The 18,104-nt window shown below is 34.4% G+C and overlaps 1 protein-coding gene across 4 annotated transcripts in view; it reads right to left on the bottom strand.

Annotated features, from left to right (window-relative positions):
* The window catches only part of YTHDC1 (YTH N6-methyladenosine RNA binding protein C1), a 33,498-nt gene extending 15,997 nt beyond the window's left edge, over positions 1-17,501 (bottom strand). For 2 of the 4 annotated variants that reach the window (XM_074344323.1, XM_010967550.3), the window contains exons 1-7: positions 17,126-17,501; positions 7,720-7,821; positions 7,031-7,359; positions 6,476-6,911; positions 2,379-2,468; positions 1,864-1,917; positions 1,195-1,289 (exon numbers count right to left, since the gene is read on the bottom strand). In XM_074344323.1, the coding sequence (XP_074200424.1) occupies positions 1,195-1,289; positions 1,864-1,917; positions 2,379-2,468; positions 6,476-6,911; positions 7,031-7,359; positions 7,720-7,821; positions 17,126-17,153 (1,134 nt within the window). In that variant the 5' untranslated portion in view covers positions 17,154-17,501. The remainder of the gene's footprint in view (positions 1-1,194; positions 1,290-1,863; positions 1,918-2,378; positions 2,469-6,475; positions 6,912-7,030; positions 7,360-7,719; positions 7,822-17,125) is intronic. The other 2 variants (XM_074344342.1, XM_074344348.1) reach the window with 1 other exon arrangement.
* Between the last annotated feature and the right edge of the window lie 603 nt (positions 17,502-18,104).

Here is an 18,104-nt window from a genome sequence, read left to right as displayed (position 1 = left end):
GCTGTCAAAATAATGGAATAACCTATTAAAAACTCAGAAAAAATATGGAGAAAATTACCAACCTTAACCAAATCACTAAAACAACTAGTAAACCACACTGGGCAGGGGGGTGAGCAAATCATATGGCGTAGAATTTCATGTAATAAAAACAATCACCTACAATTATTTTAATATCAGAACCATTTACTGTGGTAAAAGCATGTTGTTTGAAGGTGAATCACAATGTGTACATTTTTCTTCTTAAAAAACTATGCCTAACGAAATAATTATCATTATATTAGTAAATCCATAAGTGAAGGATTTCTGTCAAGTTACTAGCATTTCTTTTTTCCTATTTAAGTTCAAATTTTCACGTATCAATAGTTTGAAGAGGCCTGTGTTTTATGTAGAGTTGGAACATAATTATTAATTTCCAGAGCATTCAATTCTTTGTTCATTAAAGATTAAGAGATAGAACGGTAAAAGAAGCCAGAAGCTCTAATTCAGTTTAGCCCATTGATACAAACTAGATCTCATTCACACTAAGTGATTAATTACTTCTGCCTAAATCTACTAGTTAAAGAACAGAATAAACTTCCACTAGAGAGTTATCTGATGTATTATTCCTTCCATCTGTAAAATTTAATGGGTAATCCTCAACTTAAGTTAGAAATATAGGATTATTAAGTGACAAAAATATGGTTAAAAAATATTTAACTTTAGTTTTAACTTTCTCAGAGTCATTAGAAACTATTAAACAAAAAATAGTGACCTTACTTTTAAAAGTAAAAGAAACTCTCTGTTAAAGAATGATTTTTTTTCAAGAAAAATCTCAAGGCATAGAACAGCATCAATATAAAACAAAAACTGGCTAACTAAAGAAACTTTAAAAAGTATTAGTATAATAAATTAGCAACCGAATACAAAAACTCAAAAATTGAAAGAAACACATCTTTTGCAGTACAATGTATAATTATATCCATTCTTCAAATACTGAATACATTTACTCCTAAACTTTTAAAAGATTTAAAAACTTAAATTACTACTATGTTGCCTCCAAAAGCAGACTGGGCTATGGATTATGGCAACTGGGCTATGGATCTTTAAAGCTTTCACAAAAATTACAGTATCTCATGCACTCAAGTGACACTCAAATCCAGCTCACATTTAAAAATTTCAAGATTAGGATAGTTTCAACAGAACTGATGCTAATACCTTAGCTTTGGCAAGGGACACATTCTCATGGTTGTTACTCTTTATGAGGAAAAATCTTGCATCCTGTAGGACATATTTGAGTTTACTGGTTTGATCTGAAAAAAAGAAATCCAAATTGATTAACCAGAGGCCATTATCAAACAGAGGGATGTAAACTGTACTAACTGAAATTATCCCTCTACAACCCAGCTGAACTTTCAAAATTCATAATCACCCATTCAACCTAGAAAGCTAAGCCACAACACATAATAAAGCAAAGCTAAGAGGACACATTAGCATTTTGCATGAAAGTAAACCTAATATAGTGATGCTCTGATATATCAGATTCAAATTTAAATACAAAAATGGCTATAAATTTTATAGATTTCTTTTATCAGATTAATCATTTAAAAACTGCTAACAGACCACTATGCTATTAAAAATATATATACCATCACTGTGTCCAAAAACTGTTAACGATATCCTAAAATGTTTGCTATTATTCTAAAAGATAAGCAGTAAGAAGTGAACATGGAGTTCTATGTAAGACTACATCGTTAATTTTTCTTCCCTTAATGTAATATATCAGAACATTACTACATTAAAACCAACTATTAATGGAGAACCAATAAGGCAAAATAATGACTTTACGCAGCATGCAATGAAAACAATTTCAAATTTAAATGATACCTTTTCGGACAGCACGAACGGAAGATGATAATTTCTCATGCTTCTTTTCTGAACCTGTATTTAGCCAAAGTACATTTGTTCAGATTGAGCTTTAATATAGAAATAAGACAAAATTTCTAAGTCTTGTCACATAAAGTTCTCATTCAAGACAAATTATTCTTTCTGGCGCACCCACACACACAAATACTTCTCAATGTGTACGAGTGTTTTGCTTTTTGGGTTGTTTGGATTTTTAAAAAAATATTTGAACAGTTTCTCACTCAGAAAACTAGTCACTGAATCATCATCTTCCAAGAAAAAAAAAAGTGAAATTCCACTTAAGCAATAACAGAACAGGATTAAAATAATAAGAAAAAGCTTAGTTTCCTCTAGAATTATTACACTGAACATGCCAGAAATCAATACTAATGAACATCAACAAGTTCACACTAAACTACAGCCTCCACACACTTTTTACAGCAGATTACATCAGAATTGGTCAGATATGGTCACAAGTAAAAGTAAACTGAGAATACCTGCATATGACTCCGATGCAGAGCTTCCACTCCTATCAAAAACAATAGGAGATATGCCTCTAGCTCTCTTCCTTTCCTTCTTTTTCTCATCTAAAAATGAATTCAAACAAGATTTTTTAAAACATTACAATACAGGTACAGGTAATCCAATAAGAATGTTTTTATTATGTGTCTGGATTTTGCATAAGCCCTAAGTATTAGTCATTACTAATCTCTCACACTTAAATTTTTTCAGGTTTTCCAATCAGAAGACACTGTTCAAAAACTAAGGACATTTTGTTATTTCTCCCTCCAATTTTAACCAAACAAAAACGCATGGCCATAATTAAGTACTTGTCCTATACCTAAAGGTGGTCTTGAATAAAGTTTTTCAAAAGGGGAAAAAAATTCTGCAAAGCAAACGCAACTTTTCTTTTAATTAAATTTACTGTGCTCCCTTCTATGCACCAGGTACCACTGTTTTAAGTCCTCTTTTTAAGATGTATACTATCATTCTTCATCACAATTCCAACTGTGATTCTCCCTTAGATGTCTGATAAACCCCAGAACCCAAGCCTTTCAACTGTTTAAAAAAAGAAAAAAATTACACTACAGTAAACTAGTAATTCCCTTCTGGTTGTTCACTGTTTTTGTACCTTCAATTCCATTCTTCTTAACCACTTCCTTTCTCAATTATTGTTTGTTTTCAAATTCAGTTTAAAATTTATCTCTAAAATCAATGATAGTCTATAGATATCTTAAAAAAAAGCTGGGAATCTTCAGTAAATAGAAAAAGTTTGCATTACCCATCACATAAGAACCATTTCAGGCTTAATTTGGAATTTTATAAGCACATAAACAAGGGCCTAAACAGGAATTAGGCTCTCCTGTCTCTGTTTATTGGTATTTTAATTATACCACTATAAGCACCTTTACTTTTCAGCTAGAAGGAGGAATATGATAAGAGAAAATGCATATACTTATTTTTATAAAAATAAGTGAATGTTGAAAAAGAATAATCAATGATCTTTCATACACAGTACTATTTTAAAAGCTTTAAATAAATTATCTCCCTTAATCCTTGAATCAAACTCATGAGATACATAATACCATTATTTTCATTTACAGAAAAGGAAACTTCAACTTAGTGGGGAGGTTAGCCAAATTGGCAAGGGTTCCACAGTTCTTAGGTGACAGAATCTAGTTTCTAACTTGAAAGTACAAGCCACGAGCTCTAGTCTTATTAAGAGAAAACAAAAAAATTTTACTACTATTCTAGGGGGATCCTATGTCTAAACTAGTTTAAAGATGGAAAACTCCAAGGAGATAAGTTCCTTTTATTTTAGTTTAAGTATCCTTCCCTTTGTAATGTATTATTAATTGCTTCTCCAAATACACAGTATTAAAAGCTTGTAAATAATACTGATTTTCCTAACTTAGGGCAGAAAAGAAGGGCTAAGCAACACATATCGGCACAATTGTAAAGCCAAGCCCATTTAAAGCTAGCAACCTTGGGGACATAACAATATTCAAATAACTAGCTGTAGGGAAAACCATTTATTTTCAGGCTTGTTGGCTTTGAATAATGATACCTGACTTTCAAGTTTTAAAATCTTTTCCCTCAGGGCAAACTATAAGACTTCAAGAGAATACACTGAAGTAGTTTAAAATGACTGAGAACTTCACCCAAACAGATGAGAAACAGGTTTTGTCAAATCCCAAATTTCTTTCTCATCCATGTCTGTTTTGTTCACTGACTACACATTCCTACATAGCGCCTGGCATACAGTAGGAACTGAATTCATTCAATCAATGAATATAACATGTACATGAAAGAAATGAGAAAAATAAAACTTTTAAAAATTTTTAATTATTTCTTCCAAAAATTCTAGCATTTTTTTATTTTTCCTCTATGAATATTTAGGAATATGAACTTTATAAATTGATCACAAAGGATAATACATTTCTTGTTGCTATTTAAAAATAATATGTTATGTTTCTAAGTACTAAAAGGATGTCTCACTAAGATCGAACAGGAAAAATGATAGAAGCAGAAGTTAAGATCTTGCCCAACTATTTTTATATAATGTTAAATACAGCATTATCATGAAAAAATCTCCAAGGATTTTTTCATCTTTTTTATATAACTTTTTTTGTATAAATCACTGCTCTTCCCTCTCCCAACAATTATTCTCAGGTCAAAAAAACAATGAAAGTCACCTAACAAACTTTTAACAACCTTTACTAAATCACTTTTGTAAGGACGGTACTGAAATTCTGAGAAAAAATAAGGTAGAATAAACTAGAATGTAGGAAATTCATGACAAAGAAACTAAACTGTGATCCCTTGTATTTAAAAATGGACATTTCCTAATCAAAGCATTCCAAATCCACCCCATTTTTCTTTCGCACATTATTATAAAGAGAAACTACTCCACGATAAAAATTAAAATGTCCTGCATACTGAATACAGTCTCTAAAACATGTTCCACATAAGAGCTCTTCAAAGGAAAAGCCATATATTTCCCTTTAATAAGGAAAGTAAGACTTCTAGGTATGTCTTTTAAAACAACAAATCTAACAGTTTTAGTATCAAGGTTTGTAAAACTATTGCCTATCATTCAATCTGAAATATTTTATCCACAGATATATAAAGTATTAATCAGTACCTTGTGAAATATCAGCATCTAGGAACTTATTAAAAATACAGATTATTTCAGGTCCTATTCATATAATTCTACCTTATTTGACTTAAAACAAGATATACATAAATTCTAAGAAATATTGTTCCTAACGTGGACATCAAAAAGAAGACTCCTAAAATAAACTCTTACAGGTGTTTCACATTCTCCACATAAATGAACATTCATTCATATTGCCAATGCAATTTTTGTTCTCTCTCCATTATCATAAATTATAAAATGTATATCCCATCAGTTTGCAAAACGTATGACAGAATCAGAGTAAAATAAAAGTTTTCCACAAGTTTTTTTTTAAAATATCAAATGCAACTACTCATCCATTCAGTTTAACTCTAACCTCCTTCAAAAACCCATCTAAACTCCCAAACCTAGAACTCTAGTGAGTACAAGGGTGGAAGCACTTCAGCTGCCAATTAGAAAATACTTGGCCATTTGCTCTATCATTTACACTATTATCAAGAATATGATTTACTAACAATGTATTACTAAGATAACAACATTCTATAATAATAAAATTGTAACTATCATATATATCTAAATAGGATTTTTCTAATGTTTAGTACATCTTGCCTATAAAGCAGACCAAGCTGTATCTTCACATAAGACAGCCATGAGAGTGTCATCACCACATAGTGGCCAGGGGTCTTTAAGTACCCTGATCTCTCCTTGCTCTACCCTCTGAACTTTCCCCCAAAAGAGGGTCCCCTCAGGCTAGTGACTGCCACTACCTCCCACTTCTACATTCAAGTCCCAAGGGTCAGATACAGTGGGAGGGCATGTAGTACTGAAGGAATTACTCAAGATGGCTCTTACCCCATCTCTTCACAAGAATTTTACTCTTATTTTCCATCTTGTACCTTTATACCCAGCCTTTTGGTAATCCTGCCCCAGTCAGTCAACCCACAGGTATAGAACTGAAAGAAAAGTCTGTTGTGCTCCCAAAAGAAAAAGAAAGTTAAGTTGTTTTGATTTGTTGCCACATGATAGAAATGTAGAAGCACTTAACGTGAAAATACTGTAAATATCTAGCAGACAGGTTCCACGTGAATATACTTCAAGTACTGTAGTGTTTAAATAAGCTGTTGTTTAGTACAGAAATCTAAGAATTTATAACATTAAAACCTCACATACATCTCCTTATAGAGAAACAGACTAGTGTACATTTACAATTAATCAATTTGTAGCCAGGAAATACCTTTACTAAGATATGTAAATCTTACTCAAATGCATGTATAATACATAAAAGCATGCTATACCAAAAAATCACTAGGCAGTCTTATTAACATCCCAGTCTTATTAACATCCCCCAGCACCTCAAAAATTTTATAATTTAACTTAAACAGGTTTAAGAATAAAGCTAATCATGTCAATTAAAAAAAAAAAAAAAGACAAAACTTTACAGATAAAAACTAGTACCTGATCCATCTGTGCCTGAACCAGATCTGACAGATCCATCCGTGAAGGAAACAGATTCAGAATCAGAGTCACTAGCCTCACTTCGAGTGTCATAATCATTTCCCTCTTCCTTCTGGTCTCTCTCATCCTGTTCATACTCTTCTTCCTCTTCCTCTTCTTCCTCTTCCTCCTCTTCCTCCTCCTCCTCCTCTTCTTCTTCCTCCTCTTCCTCTCCATCTTCATCCACCTCTTCATCTTCCTCTGCATCTTCTTCTACCTCTTCATCTTCCTCCACATCTTCCACCCCTTCCTCCTCATTCTCAGTGTTGTTGCCTTGCTCATCAGAAGAACCACTGCTGCCAGTCTCATGGTCGGAGCCATATTCTTCAGAGTTCACCTCTTCCTTAGAAGACTGGCTGGATCTGCTTGCACGTCTATCCACTTCAAGCCCAATTCTCTGATGTTTAAAGAAAAAGGGAATCAGGAGTCATGTAACAGACAAGGTCAGAGTGAATAAATAGTTCTAGCCTCAAAAAGAATTGCTTTCTGTTTTATATTTGCAATAATATTTACTACCTCAGAACCATCTGGCGTAGGGGATTTGATCCTCCTTTCAGGATCCCTTTTCCGCAGACAAGTTTTTTCAGGTTGACTCTTATAAGGTTCTCTAGAGGCACTGCTTGACAAACGAATCTTCCGATCAGCTTCCAGACGCTTGTTTCTTTCAGCTCTTTGATATTCTTCATTTTTATACTCTGTAACTGACTTTCCCTTTGTACTAACCATTCTTTTGTTATTGCTAACTGATGAGCTCAGGGGCTTAGAAATTAATTGTCTTGAATGAACAGAAGGCTTCTGTCTCTTTGTGTCAGAGGATTCCATTCGATCACTTTTTCTTTTTGATCCTTAAAAATACAAAGAAAAAAAAAAGAGTCTGAGTATTTGATTTATTTCACCCAAGATTAACAGGTAAATATATCAGAGAGAAAAAAGCCTCTTCTCTTTCATGTCTTCTCAAATACGTTTACTCCAAAGTTAATCATAAAGAAAAACAGCTTTCAAATACTGGAATAAACCCCATGCAAATGTTTGAAAAAAACATATTACTCTTATTCATGTGGAATTGGGTCCCACTGCTTGTTATGATTGTGCTTTTGGTGTTAAGAGTCTTAAGGAACAAGTGCAAAAGTGAAGACTCTTTCTTAAGAAATTAAATCTCTATTTATACTGGCATTTTAAAAAAAAATAATAGAAATCTTTCATACCCTTTTTCTCATTTTTATCTTGTTCACTCTCTGGATTATACAGTTCATCATCCTGTTCTGGTACTTCAGTCAAAATATCATCTAGAACATTAAGTTCTCCATCTGAAAACAAAATTAAAAATAGGGAAAAATCATTATCATTAAACATTTATTTCTGAGTACTTACTATGTTGAGGCTAAAGAAGTATAAGGACATAACCATCAAGGAGCTTTTATTTCAAGACACAAGAATAATTCCTGTAAAACCATACAAGATAAAGGATGTGATAGAGCTCTGATTCACAAAGCCAGGAGGAGTATATACCCCATAGGATACAAAAAGATATACTGGGATGTAAGAACTTCTGTATGTGTATCTCACCCTTTAATTTCTAACTTTTATAGCTGTTTTAAAATATGCACAATAAACTAGCATAAAAATACATGTGCATAGTATAACTTTTAAATAAACATACATTTATCAAAGATTGTGTACTTCCAGCAAAATACTTATTGATTACCAATTTACAGTGGAGAAACTTGGTAGACTCCAGCTTAACCAACTAATGAAAGTTCATATCACCAGTAGTGGTCAAATCAACATCCTGGACCCTCTGGTATGATGCACTATGAATAGAACAATTCTGTAATAGATTCCTATGAAATACGCAAAATCTGAACCTACACATGAGGAAACAAATATTAAACAAACCCAAATTAAGGGGCATCCAAAAAAATCAATGACATGAAATACAAACACTAAGGAAATACTTCAGATTAAAGAAGACTAAAAGATACAATAACTGAATACTTACTGTATATGATCTAAGACATTAACTGGAAAAACTAGTAAAATCTAAATAAGGTCTGTAGATTACAAGTTATCAATGTTAATTTTCTAATTTTGATAGTACTATATAGTTAAGTAAAAGAGAATCCTACTTTTTAGGAAACATTTAAGGATTTGGGGGCAAAGAAGCATCATGCCTGCAACCGACAAAAGCATTCAGGAAAAAAAATGTGTCTGCATGCATACATCCACACATATATACAGAGAAAGAGAGAGAGAAATAGAAAAAGCGAAAGAGAATGAGTTAGAGAGAAAGATAAATGTGGTAAAATGTTAACATTTGTGGAATGTGGTTGAAAAGCAAAAGAATTCTTTGTACTAATCTTATAGCTATCCTGTTTGTCTGAAATAATGTCAAAGCAAGTTAAAAGAAAATTATTGATGTGCTACACAACCAAAAACATTTGAGGCTGCTGGTATGGACTATATTAAATGCAACTTGTTCAGACAAGGGAACTACTGACAATAACTGATATTCAGTAATCATGAAAACTTAGAATTCAAGTTTTATCACCCTATCCCCATCCCCACCCTCATCCAACAGGACAAAATAAGTCTTAGAAATACATGCAAATATTTATTTACTACTTTAAACTGATTTTTTTAAAAAAATAAGGCACTAAAGCTAATGGTAAATGCTTTGAACACTAAATATTTCGGTATAAAAAAAAAACCTCTGCAAATTTAAGGTGATGCAAAGAGGGTTATAAAATTATAAAAATTGTTGAGATAGGACAATTATATTTATGACTTCAGCCAAAAGGCAAAGCCCACTCAAAGTACAGCAAGGGCTGTTAACCTGAGGTCTATAAACAGGTTACAGGGGATTCAAATTTCTCCAAAGAGGGATAGAAATCAGTGACTGAAGAGAACTAAAAAAGTTAATGTAGGCATTGATAAGGAGGAAAGCAAGATTACACGGATACAGAAAAGGTAACAATGCACATATTCCTCTGTACTTATAGTCACAGTTGCTGTTTAAGAAGAACACGTGAAAATTACACATGCCTGGAATAGCATAGTAACTGGTATCTTTGGGTGGTTAAGAACGCTTATCTACACTATTTTTCTAAAATGAACGTATACTATACGGACTGTTTTCATTTGTGTTCATTTATTTTTTTAAATGTTACTGAAAATCAAGATATGTCAAACAAAAAGGCTTCTCTCATCCTCTGCGTTCATGTTTTTATGGAAGAAATTCCCTCAAGATCTGAATTGTAGCAAACAATTTTTAAAGGATAGATTGTAAATAAAAATTCAAAAACATGTAATTTGATTTTTAAAAATCCAAGTTTTTCAAATACTTAATGATTCTTGGGTCAAAGCTTTCTAGCCAGTAAAAAGGGGGCCCAACAGATTTTGAAAAATCAAATGTATTTGTAGAACCAAAAGAAAAATACTAAAACTATCACAGGAAAACAGGCAACTAAGTAAATAGTGCTATAAAAATCTTTTCATGAAATCACTAGTTCTTAATTAGAAATATCCACCCAAAAGCTTGAACATTCACATGAAATTATACACTTTAATATGTGCTAAATCTATTATAGAATGAAAGAACTGTGCAGGTTAATTAACTCCATTTAAATTTCAGGCATGTCTAAATCATGATTTCCCTACAAAAAGGGTATTATTGTCTTAAAAAGCTTTAACAAATAATTGTATCAAATTCAAAGACTGGCTGCAGTTTTAGAAAGCATCTACAAATTTTTAAAATATTAACCAATTCTTAGTTTTCTAACATTTTATCACTCTCACATGTCATACATGACATATATAAAGTATGTTTTAGATCTAATACTTTGCGGATAAAGAAATACAAGCTCAGAAGTTCGAGTTGAGCAAATTCACTTGTCTACAGTTCAGGCTTTGTAAACTCAGGGTTGAATTAGATGAGGAACATTAAAAGCACCTTTAAACAAAGTATAAGAGAACAACCAAACTGCAGAGTATCACTGAAAAATCTTGATTAATTTCAAGTTAGTACACTAGTAATTTCAAATTAGTGCACCAGAAAGCTCTGTATTAATATCATAGCATCTTAAATTTACTTTAAGATGAACAATAGCATCCTCACTTAATGGTCTACACATTTTTATCCATATTACAGTCCATGACATCAATAACCTAACTGTAGTTTTATCTCAACACTGGCAAGCTAAGACCTGCAGGACAAATCCAGCCCATGGCCTATTTTTGACTGACAAGATAAGAATGGTTTCAGCATTTTTAAGGTTGTATTTTTAAAAAAAGAACAAAAAAATATATTACAAAGACCTTATGTGGCCCACAAAGCCTAAAATATTATCTACAATTTGCCAACCTGTGATATAAAATATCATACTTTAAGTTACTTTCCTCCACCACTGAAACCACTCATGTATTTGCCGAAATATAATACACAGGAGAAAGAGGTTTGTATTTGTAAGTAAGAAAATCCAGCTCATCATTTAAGAGCCAGGTATCCTTGGGAAAGTCTCAGTCTGAGCTTCAGTTTCTTCACCTCTGGGAAAAGGCATTTAAAACAAAAAGATCAGTGTTTGGGGAAGGGGGGAAAGGAGGTAGTTTTCTAAATCCTCTGATAAGCCTTTCCAGTCACTATCAGATTCTAATGAACGCTGTCTGCCACAAACCTTGCTAATGACTAGGGTATATGACACACAAAAACTGGTCCAGAACATAAAACAAAATCCTCTTAGTAAGACAAATATATAAATGTTCTGATTATCTATTGATGTAAATATTATATGTTACTCCAAAACTTGACGATGACCTAAAACAATACAATGAGTTATTATTACTGCTTATGGTTCTGAGGCTTAACTAGGGTCTCTCATGTGGCTGCAGTGAGGGCCAGCTAGAATCATCTGAAGGCTTGCTTATTCACAAGTCTGGCTGGAGCCTTGGCTGGGAAGACTCAAAAAACCTGGGGCTCCAAGGGCATTCCTTTCCAGGGTCACTTGCCTCTCCACCAAGGCAGCTTCAGGGTAGGCTGACCTCTTACATGGTTTAGGGCTCTAAAGATGTACAGTTCAAAAAAGAAAGGGCCAGGCAGAAGCTCAACAACACTGCCATAGTATTTTATTCAGAGACAATCACAAAAGTCTACTAAGGTTCAAAGAGAGGAGCCATGGATGGACTTCACCTATTATTGGGAGAAAAGTCAAATAACTTGGCAGACATTTTCAAAACTACCACCGTCTGCTTAGTTTTGGTTTAACCTTAATGATTTTAATAATAAATGTATGGAGTGTTTTTAAACATCAAAATTTGGTTTAAAAAGAGCTCATAGTATTGCGTTATAAAGCTAAAAAGCTGCTTCCACTTCTTTCATTGGCTAGAAAAAGTACACTCTGTATATATTTTAATTCACTTTTTCAATTTCAAATCAATTAGTTATAAAGAAAGGGAAGATTATTTTGGTAGTCTCAAAGCTACTATTATTAAAGACTAAACATAACTGGCATAACCTTTTCGGAAAGAAATAATTATCTCTAATAATTAAAGTAACACCCATTGGTTCTCTACAGTGACTTTAAGCTACTTTAATGTTTTAAATCATTTTCGTTACCCTGAAATGTAACATTATTATTCTGTATAATGATGTAGATATATTTAAATACTTCACAGTTGTTTGACAGCAGCACCTTAAGAATACTGGTAATAAAATGAACAAAGGTTAGCAAACACCAGTTAAGAAGAATTCTATGAACACAATTTATATAGTATAAAAATGACTCAAAAGCAGTTATTTCTGAGTTAAAGCACTTCATATTTTTTGAGAAGTCTATATAAAGAACTACATAGTCTTTTTAAAAAAGCATTTTAAAACCCTAAAAATTGTATTTTAGACACCACGACAAATGAGTTTTTTTACATCAGTGCAAATTAACTCAAATGAAACAAAATAAACAGCATTTCCACTTAAAGCTAAAATTCAAATCCATACAAAATTATATACTAACAACCTGTAGATGAATCTAGTTCTTGGATGCTTTGTTTTTGAAAACTCCAGGGATTTAATATAAAAATCCAGACCCTATATTTTCTAAAAAAGACAGTTTCATCATTAGTGGCCCAGACTCTCATCTAGAAATGAGCTGGAGCAGTCCTGACAGTCTCCTGCTAAGACACCGTGAAGGTAACTTATGTCAAGGTTGTGCATGAGACAATCTGGGTTTATGCCCCATAAATCAAAGTATTTACTAATACTGCCTGAACACAGACCATGTTTACTCTTTTATTCCTTATAACCTAATACTCACAATTTACATACTGTATTAAATGAGTACTTTATCTGCCTGACCCTAGAACGCATATAAACCTACAACTCTTAAACAACACTGATATTAAATAAATGCAAATAAACTTAAGGTTCAAGACACTGAGGCACAGGGACACCAAACTACAGTTTTAGTATATATACAATACTTTGTAAAAGAGTAGGAACCCTAAAAGAGACAAGCCTACTTAACTCCAGTAGATTAACTGCCTTGACAGAATGTAAGCACCATGATGTCAGATCTTACAAATTTTCAAGAGGATTCCCAAATTCAGATTTTAATTTGGAATTTTCTGACTTCCAAATGCTGCCTTAATTAAAAACAAAACAAAGCAGACTGCTGCTAGCTTGACTCCTCTATGGAAATGCAATCATCTGTGAATATTTCGCTTTCACAATATATGATGTGCTTCTATGGACTTGATCATCATTACTGGTGCAAAGGAACACAATCTTAGTTATTGTCACAAACTATAATTAGCAAACTGAATTTTAGGATAAAGGTACAGATTCACACGTATAGGAAGCAAAACAAGGAAATAAGTCACTGTTTTTAGAACCTTTTCAAAACTGTGTTAGAATTAACAGGGCGTGTCTTTTTGCTTGATTGGGAGATTTTGGTCTTGACAAGATAAACATGGGAACTTTAAAACCTAACTAGCTTTCAAAGCAGTTTAACCTTTAGAAGGTTATGTATGGAACAAGTATTCCAAAATGAAGCCCAAAGAATTAAAATAACTTGACTAAAATCTCACAGCTCTGATTCCAAATTCAGTGCTCTCTTTACTATACCAGAATTACATCTTACTGTTGAAATTCTTGGCCCAGAAAGGCCACAAACCTTATTTAACTCCAGGGATTATCAGCGTAGAAAATTAACCTTTATCTGAGACACAGTTCATTTTCTTGACCCTGGAAGCTTCAGTGTCAGGAGACACAAAGTACAATTTATTCCAGGATCCAGCATCAGACTAAGATCTGAAATATTTAAAGGAAAAAAAAAAAAAAAAAAACACTGGGCAGTTAAATATACAATGCATTTTGTTTTCCAACACAAGGCACCAAAGTACATTATACTTTTAATTTTAATTCACTTAATACAGTTTCAGTGGGGTTTGGCAATGGAGCAAGATTTCCTGGAACCTCCCCTTCTGTTGTGCTTTACGTTAGACCAGTCTTTCAGTTACTTTTTGTCATTCAAAACTGTCATTCCTTTATATGAAGTGCAGAGACTTGGATTTCCCACCCCATACAAATTTAGGTCTTCCAAAAAGCGTACAAGTGAAGTCTAAGGAGAGCATTTAAAATCTTTTGTCTTACTTCTATTATGGGTAAAACAAATATACTGGAATATCAAATATATACTCCATGCTTTATAAAGCCCTAACTAAAGTATAAGTCAATCTAACCCTAAGGACTTACCATACATTGGCAGCTACAGTATGTAAATATGTGTGTGTGTATGTGTATATAATTGTGTGTACATATTTATATGCACCTGTGAGTGCGTACATATACAATTTAAACTGAGAAACTCTTACCTTTGGACATCAATAACAAATATCACATAACTAGTCAGTTATTAAAGAAGTCTGACCTTGAGCTAATGATTTACAACCTTCTAAATCATTTATTCAAGGCACTGAGACAATTACTGTATACCACGAACCTGGTAAAATCCTGGCCCTCATGGAGCTTCCAGTCTGATAATGTACAAAACACGTTACTTTTGAAAGTGGTACCTTGTTATCCATGTTTTAGGTATATTAAACTTGTATAGCTGTTCTTCAGAGAGAACTTTGTAAGAGCTTAAGAAGTAAAATGTATACAAGGTGTTCATAATAGAAAAGATGTGTTATTTCCCCATATAGAAAAATGGCATTTAATTTTAGCTAACACCACCAACATTCCAACAATTCCAAATCCATTTTTTGGACAAATAATCACCACAGGAATCAGAGGGAGCTGGCAATTTCTCCAGCTATAGGCTTCAGCTTCTAGGTATGGGTATTATAGGAGCATTTATAGAAGGTAATGTCTGCTTATTACACAGCTAATGTACAAAGCCCAACAATCCAAGCATTTTATGACCAAAAGTCTTTTAACTATTCTGTGATTAATAGCAAACTTCTGCAACTTAAACTCATTTCTTATCAAGATCTTACACCATTTACAGAATCTTTTAAGAAGGGATCAAAGGTTTGTTAACATGTCTAAGATCCTTACAGGGTTTACTTTTTTAATTTCCTAATGTTTCATATAAGGTAACTGATGATAATAAGTACTTAGCTTTCCACTTTTCTTTGTTCAACATGAGAAATCAAGTATTAATTTTAATTCTGATTATAATTCTGGCTGATTGACAGAGATGAAATAAGACACCCTAGGCCTCAGTTTCTTTATTTACAAAGTGGGTTATTCTAGAAATCTTCCCATTCCAATATTAAATAAGTCATTTCAGTAGGTTTGTATTTGCTAGCTTTCCCAATAAACTAGAGACAATTAAGGTAAGTATTTATATCATAAATTTTGAAATAAAGAAGCTGAACTATGGAAATTAAGTTTTTAAAAAAACTACACAAATGTGAGGTCTTTCAAAAGCTGGACAATTTAACTTAAGTATTGCTAATAGGGGGCATTTACTACTTTCCAATAATAGTCACAAAGTTTAAGTTCTGAACTACATTTTCATCATTAAATCCATTTCTTAAACAAAATTTTTAAAACACTACCTACTTTTCTTCCTCCACATACTTTAATGTGTCTACTGTATCACTTTATTTACAACTTATGTTCATCTGAATGGACAATTAATTCTTAAGAAGTATTAAGTTTTACTCATTTTGTATCTAGTTCATCTCACCCACAACCACCACCCCACTCTCAATACACACAGCTCACAGATTACACAAGCACAAATGCTGACTGGATTAATTCTTATTGATTAAAACCATCTATTTAATACTACTTTACTCCTAATTAAAAGCAGTTTCTTTTATTCACTAACCCCATGCAATTTTATGTTCACATTCCTTCTGGATTTCTCAAAAGTGGGGGTGGGGGGGTTGGATTTTTAGAATTAATTTAAGGAAAGAAAATTAAACTGCCATAATTTAATTATTGAGTTTAAGACTGGAGTAGTACCTTAAACATATTCCCACCCACTCCATTTCCCAAACTTGTCCCTATCCAGTTCACTGATTCATGAAGTCTCTTCTTTCTCTTAAGAAAAATCACACATCACAAGTCTAATATCATTTAACTCTACAGCCCATTTAACAAATCCCCACCCCAAATTAATTAGCCACACAAAAGGGTAGATCCGTGAAATACAGGAAAGCAGCTAGTCATATTTTTTATCAACCATAACCTTTTCAAAACCATCATAATAATCTTAGGGTTGGAAAAAATCTTAACGCAGCATCCAATCTAGACCACTCTACTACAGACATGTATTGATTCAGGATCTACGTTAGTATTTCCAGGGGCCGGAAGGTCAGTATTTCAAAAGATACGGCATTCCATTCTGGCAACATCAGTTCTTCCGATATTTCAATGTAACTGTATCCCTCCAATTCTCCATAAATTACATCCATTTGTTCCTCGCTGTACCCTCTAGGAGCTATGCACAACGTGTTTCTATCAGAACAGTGGCGGGGTTTGTTTGTTTGTTTGTTTGTTTTTGCCTGGCCTCAGTCACACAATCACGTTTTCAAACATCATGTTTTCCAAAATAAGTATTTAGGGAAAAAAACAGGCCATTCTTGCCACTCTGCCTATTTGACAGGAATAGCCAAAACTTAATTATAAACATTTCTCGACATTAATAATCCACCTATATACCACTTCTTAAATATGTTGCTTACTAGCTTTAAACTTGGCATTAAGGGTTTTCGAAATTTAGCCTAATAGAAAAGGATGTTCTGAAAATACGCAGTACATCCGCATACTACTACCAGGAACTAAACCCTAAGGGCCTTGCAACTCAGAACAGGCCTTCCTTCAGCCGCGCCCAGGACAGCTAACGTTAAGTGAAGAAGGGAATTACGATTAGAAAAGAAAAAAAAAAAAAAAAAGAACAAGACTAGATGAAGTGTTAGGACATGAAGATCGAAGACGAAAGGGTAGGCCTGTTCTTTTCCAATGAATCCAAGGGTCTCAGCGGGGAGACCGGCTCCGCGCGGGGCAGATTAACCTTCCCAACCCCCAACCCCCAACCCACAACGACAACCACAGCTCCATCTACCCACTCCCGAGCCCCGCCTGCGCCCGTCACCCTTCTCCGCACTAACCTTTCTCCTCTCGGCTGTCGGCCGCCATTGCTCCCCTCTTGTTTCCGCCGCTGTGGCCGCCGCCGCTTAGACGCGACCCGCGAGGGCGCCACAGCCGCGGCAGCAGAAGCACAGGCGCGTCCGTCAGTCCGTCCGCTGGGCTGCGCGCTTCGCACCTGAGTGTCTACCAGTCACCCTTTCTCCCTGCTTCTTCCCTTTCTCCCTTTTCCCCTTCCCTCCTTTCACTCCAGCCTCCCGCAGCCTAGGCCCAGCCTTCCCGTTGGGGCTTGGGGACGGGAGGGGGCAAAGGGGAGGGAAGGGAAACAGATGGCGACGGCGGGCGGTGCTAAAATGGAGCCTGCTTCCTGCGTGAAACAATCCCGCTCCCGAAATGCCCTGCGCTGTTTACGCCTCGTTTCTCCCTGGGAACGTCACAGTGCGGAGAGGGGCGGGGAAGTGGGGCGGGCAAGGGAACGTAACGTCAGCACGTCGGCCCCCCCCCCCCCGCCGCAGCCCGGAAGTCCCTTGAATGAGTTTTACTTCTAGTGATTAAGTCGGCCAAGTTACTTTGTGGGCAACTTGCTGCACTGCGTACTCCTAGGTGTCAGTTTTCTCACCTGAAACGACCATTAATGGACCTTCCATCCTCCAGGCAAAGATGCTTCCTGTCGCTCCGCGGGACGCCTAATTCAGTTCTGGAAATCGGAGTCTTATTTAGGACAAATATGGGCCGGTCCTTTTGCAGCCATCACTTTATACTCTGGGTACCAGATGTAAGTTCTTATTTGCTTCAGCGCAGGATGCAACCAGCTGACTTCACAAAAGCCTACTAGTATTGATTTTAATTGGGGAAAGGAATGATATTTTAATAATAGCTTTGTATAACAAGTTTGTTAAACATTTATCGAGGTCCTGGGACTAGTGAGAAATTAAAACTACAGAAGTGACCAAAAATTACATAATATGGTAAAATCTGCAAAGAAAACTTGCATGAAGTAAA

This window comes from Camelus bactrianus, chromosome 2 (genome assembly GCF_048773025.1).
Source record: "Camelus bactrianus isolate YW-2024 breed Bactrian camel chromosome 2, ASM4877302v1, whole genome shotgun sequence".
Taxonomy (NCBI): domain Eukaryota; kingdom Metazoa; phylum Chordata; class Mammalia; order Artiodactyla; family Camelidae; genus Camelus; species Camelus bactrianus.
Note: the sequence above shows the minus strand (reverse complement) of the source record. Positions and strands in the feature narration are given on the sequence as shown.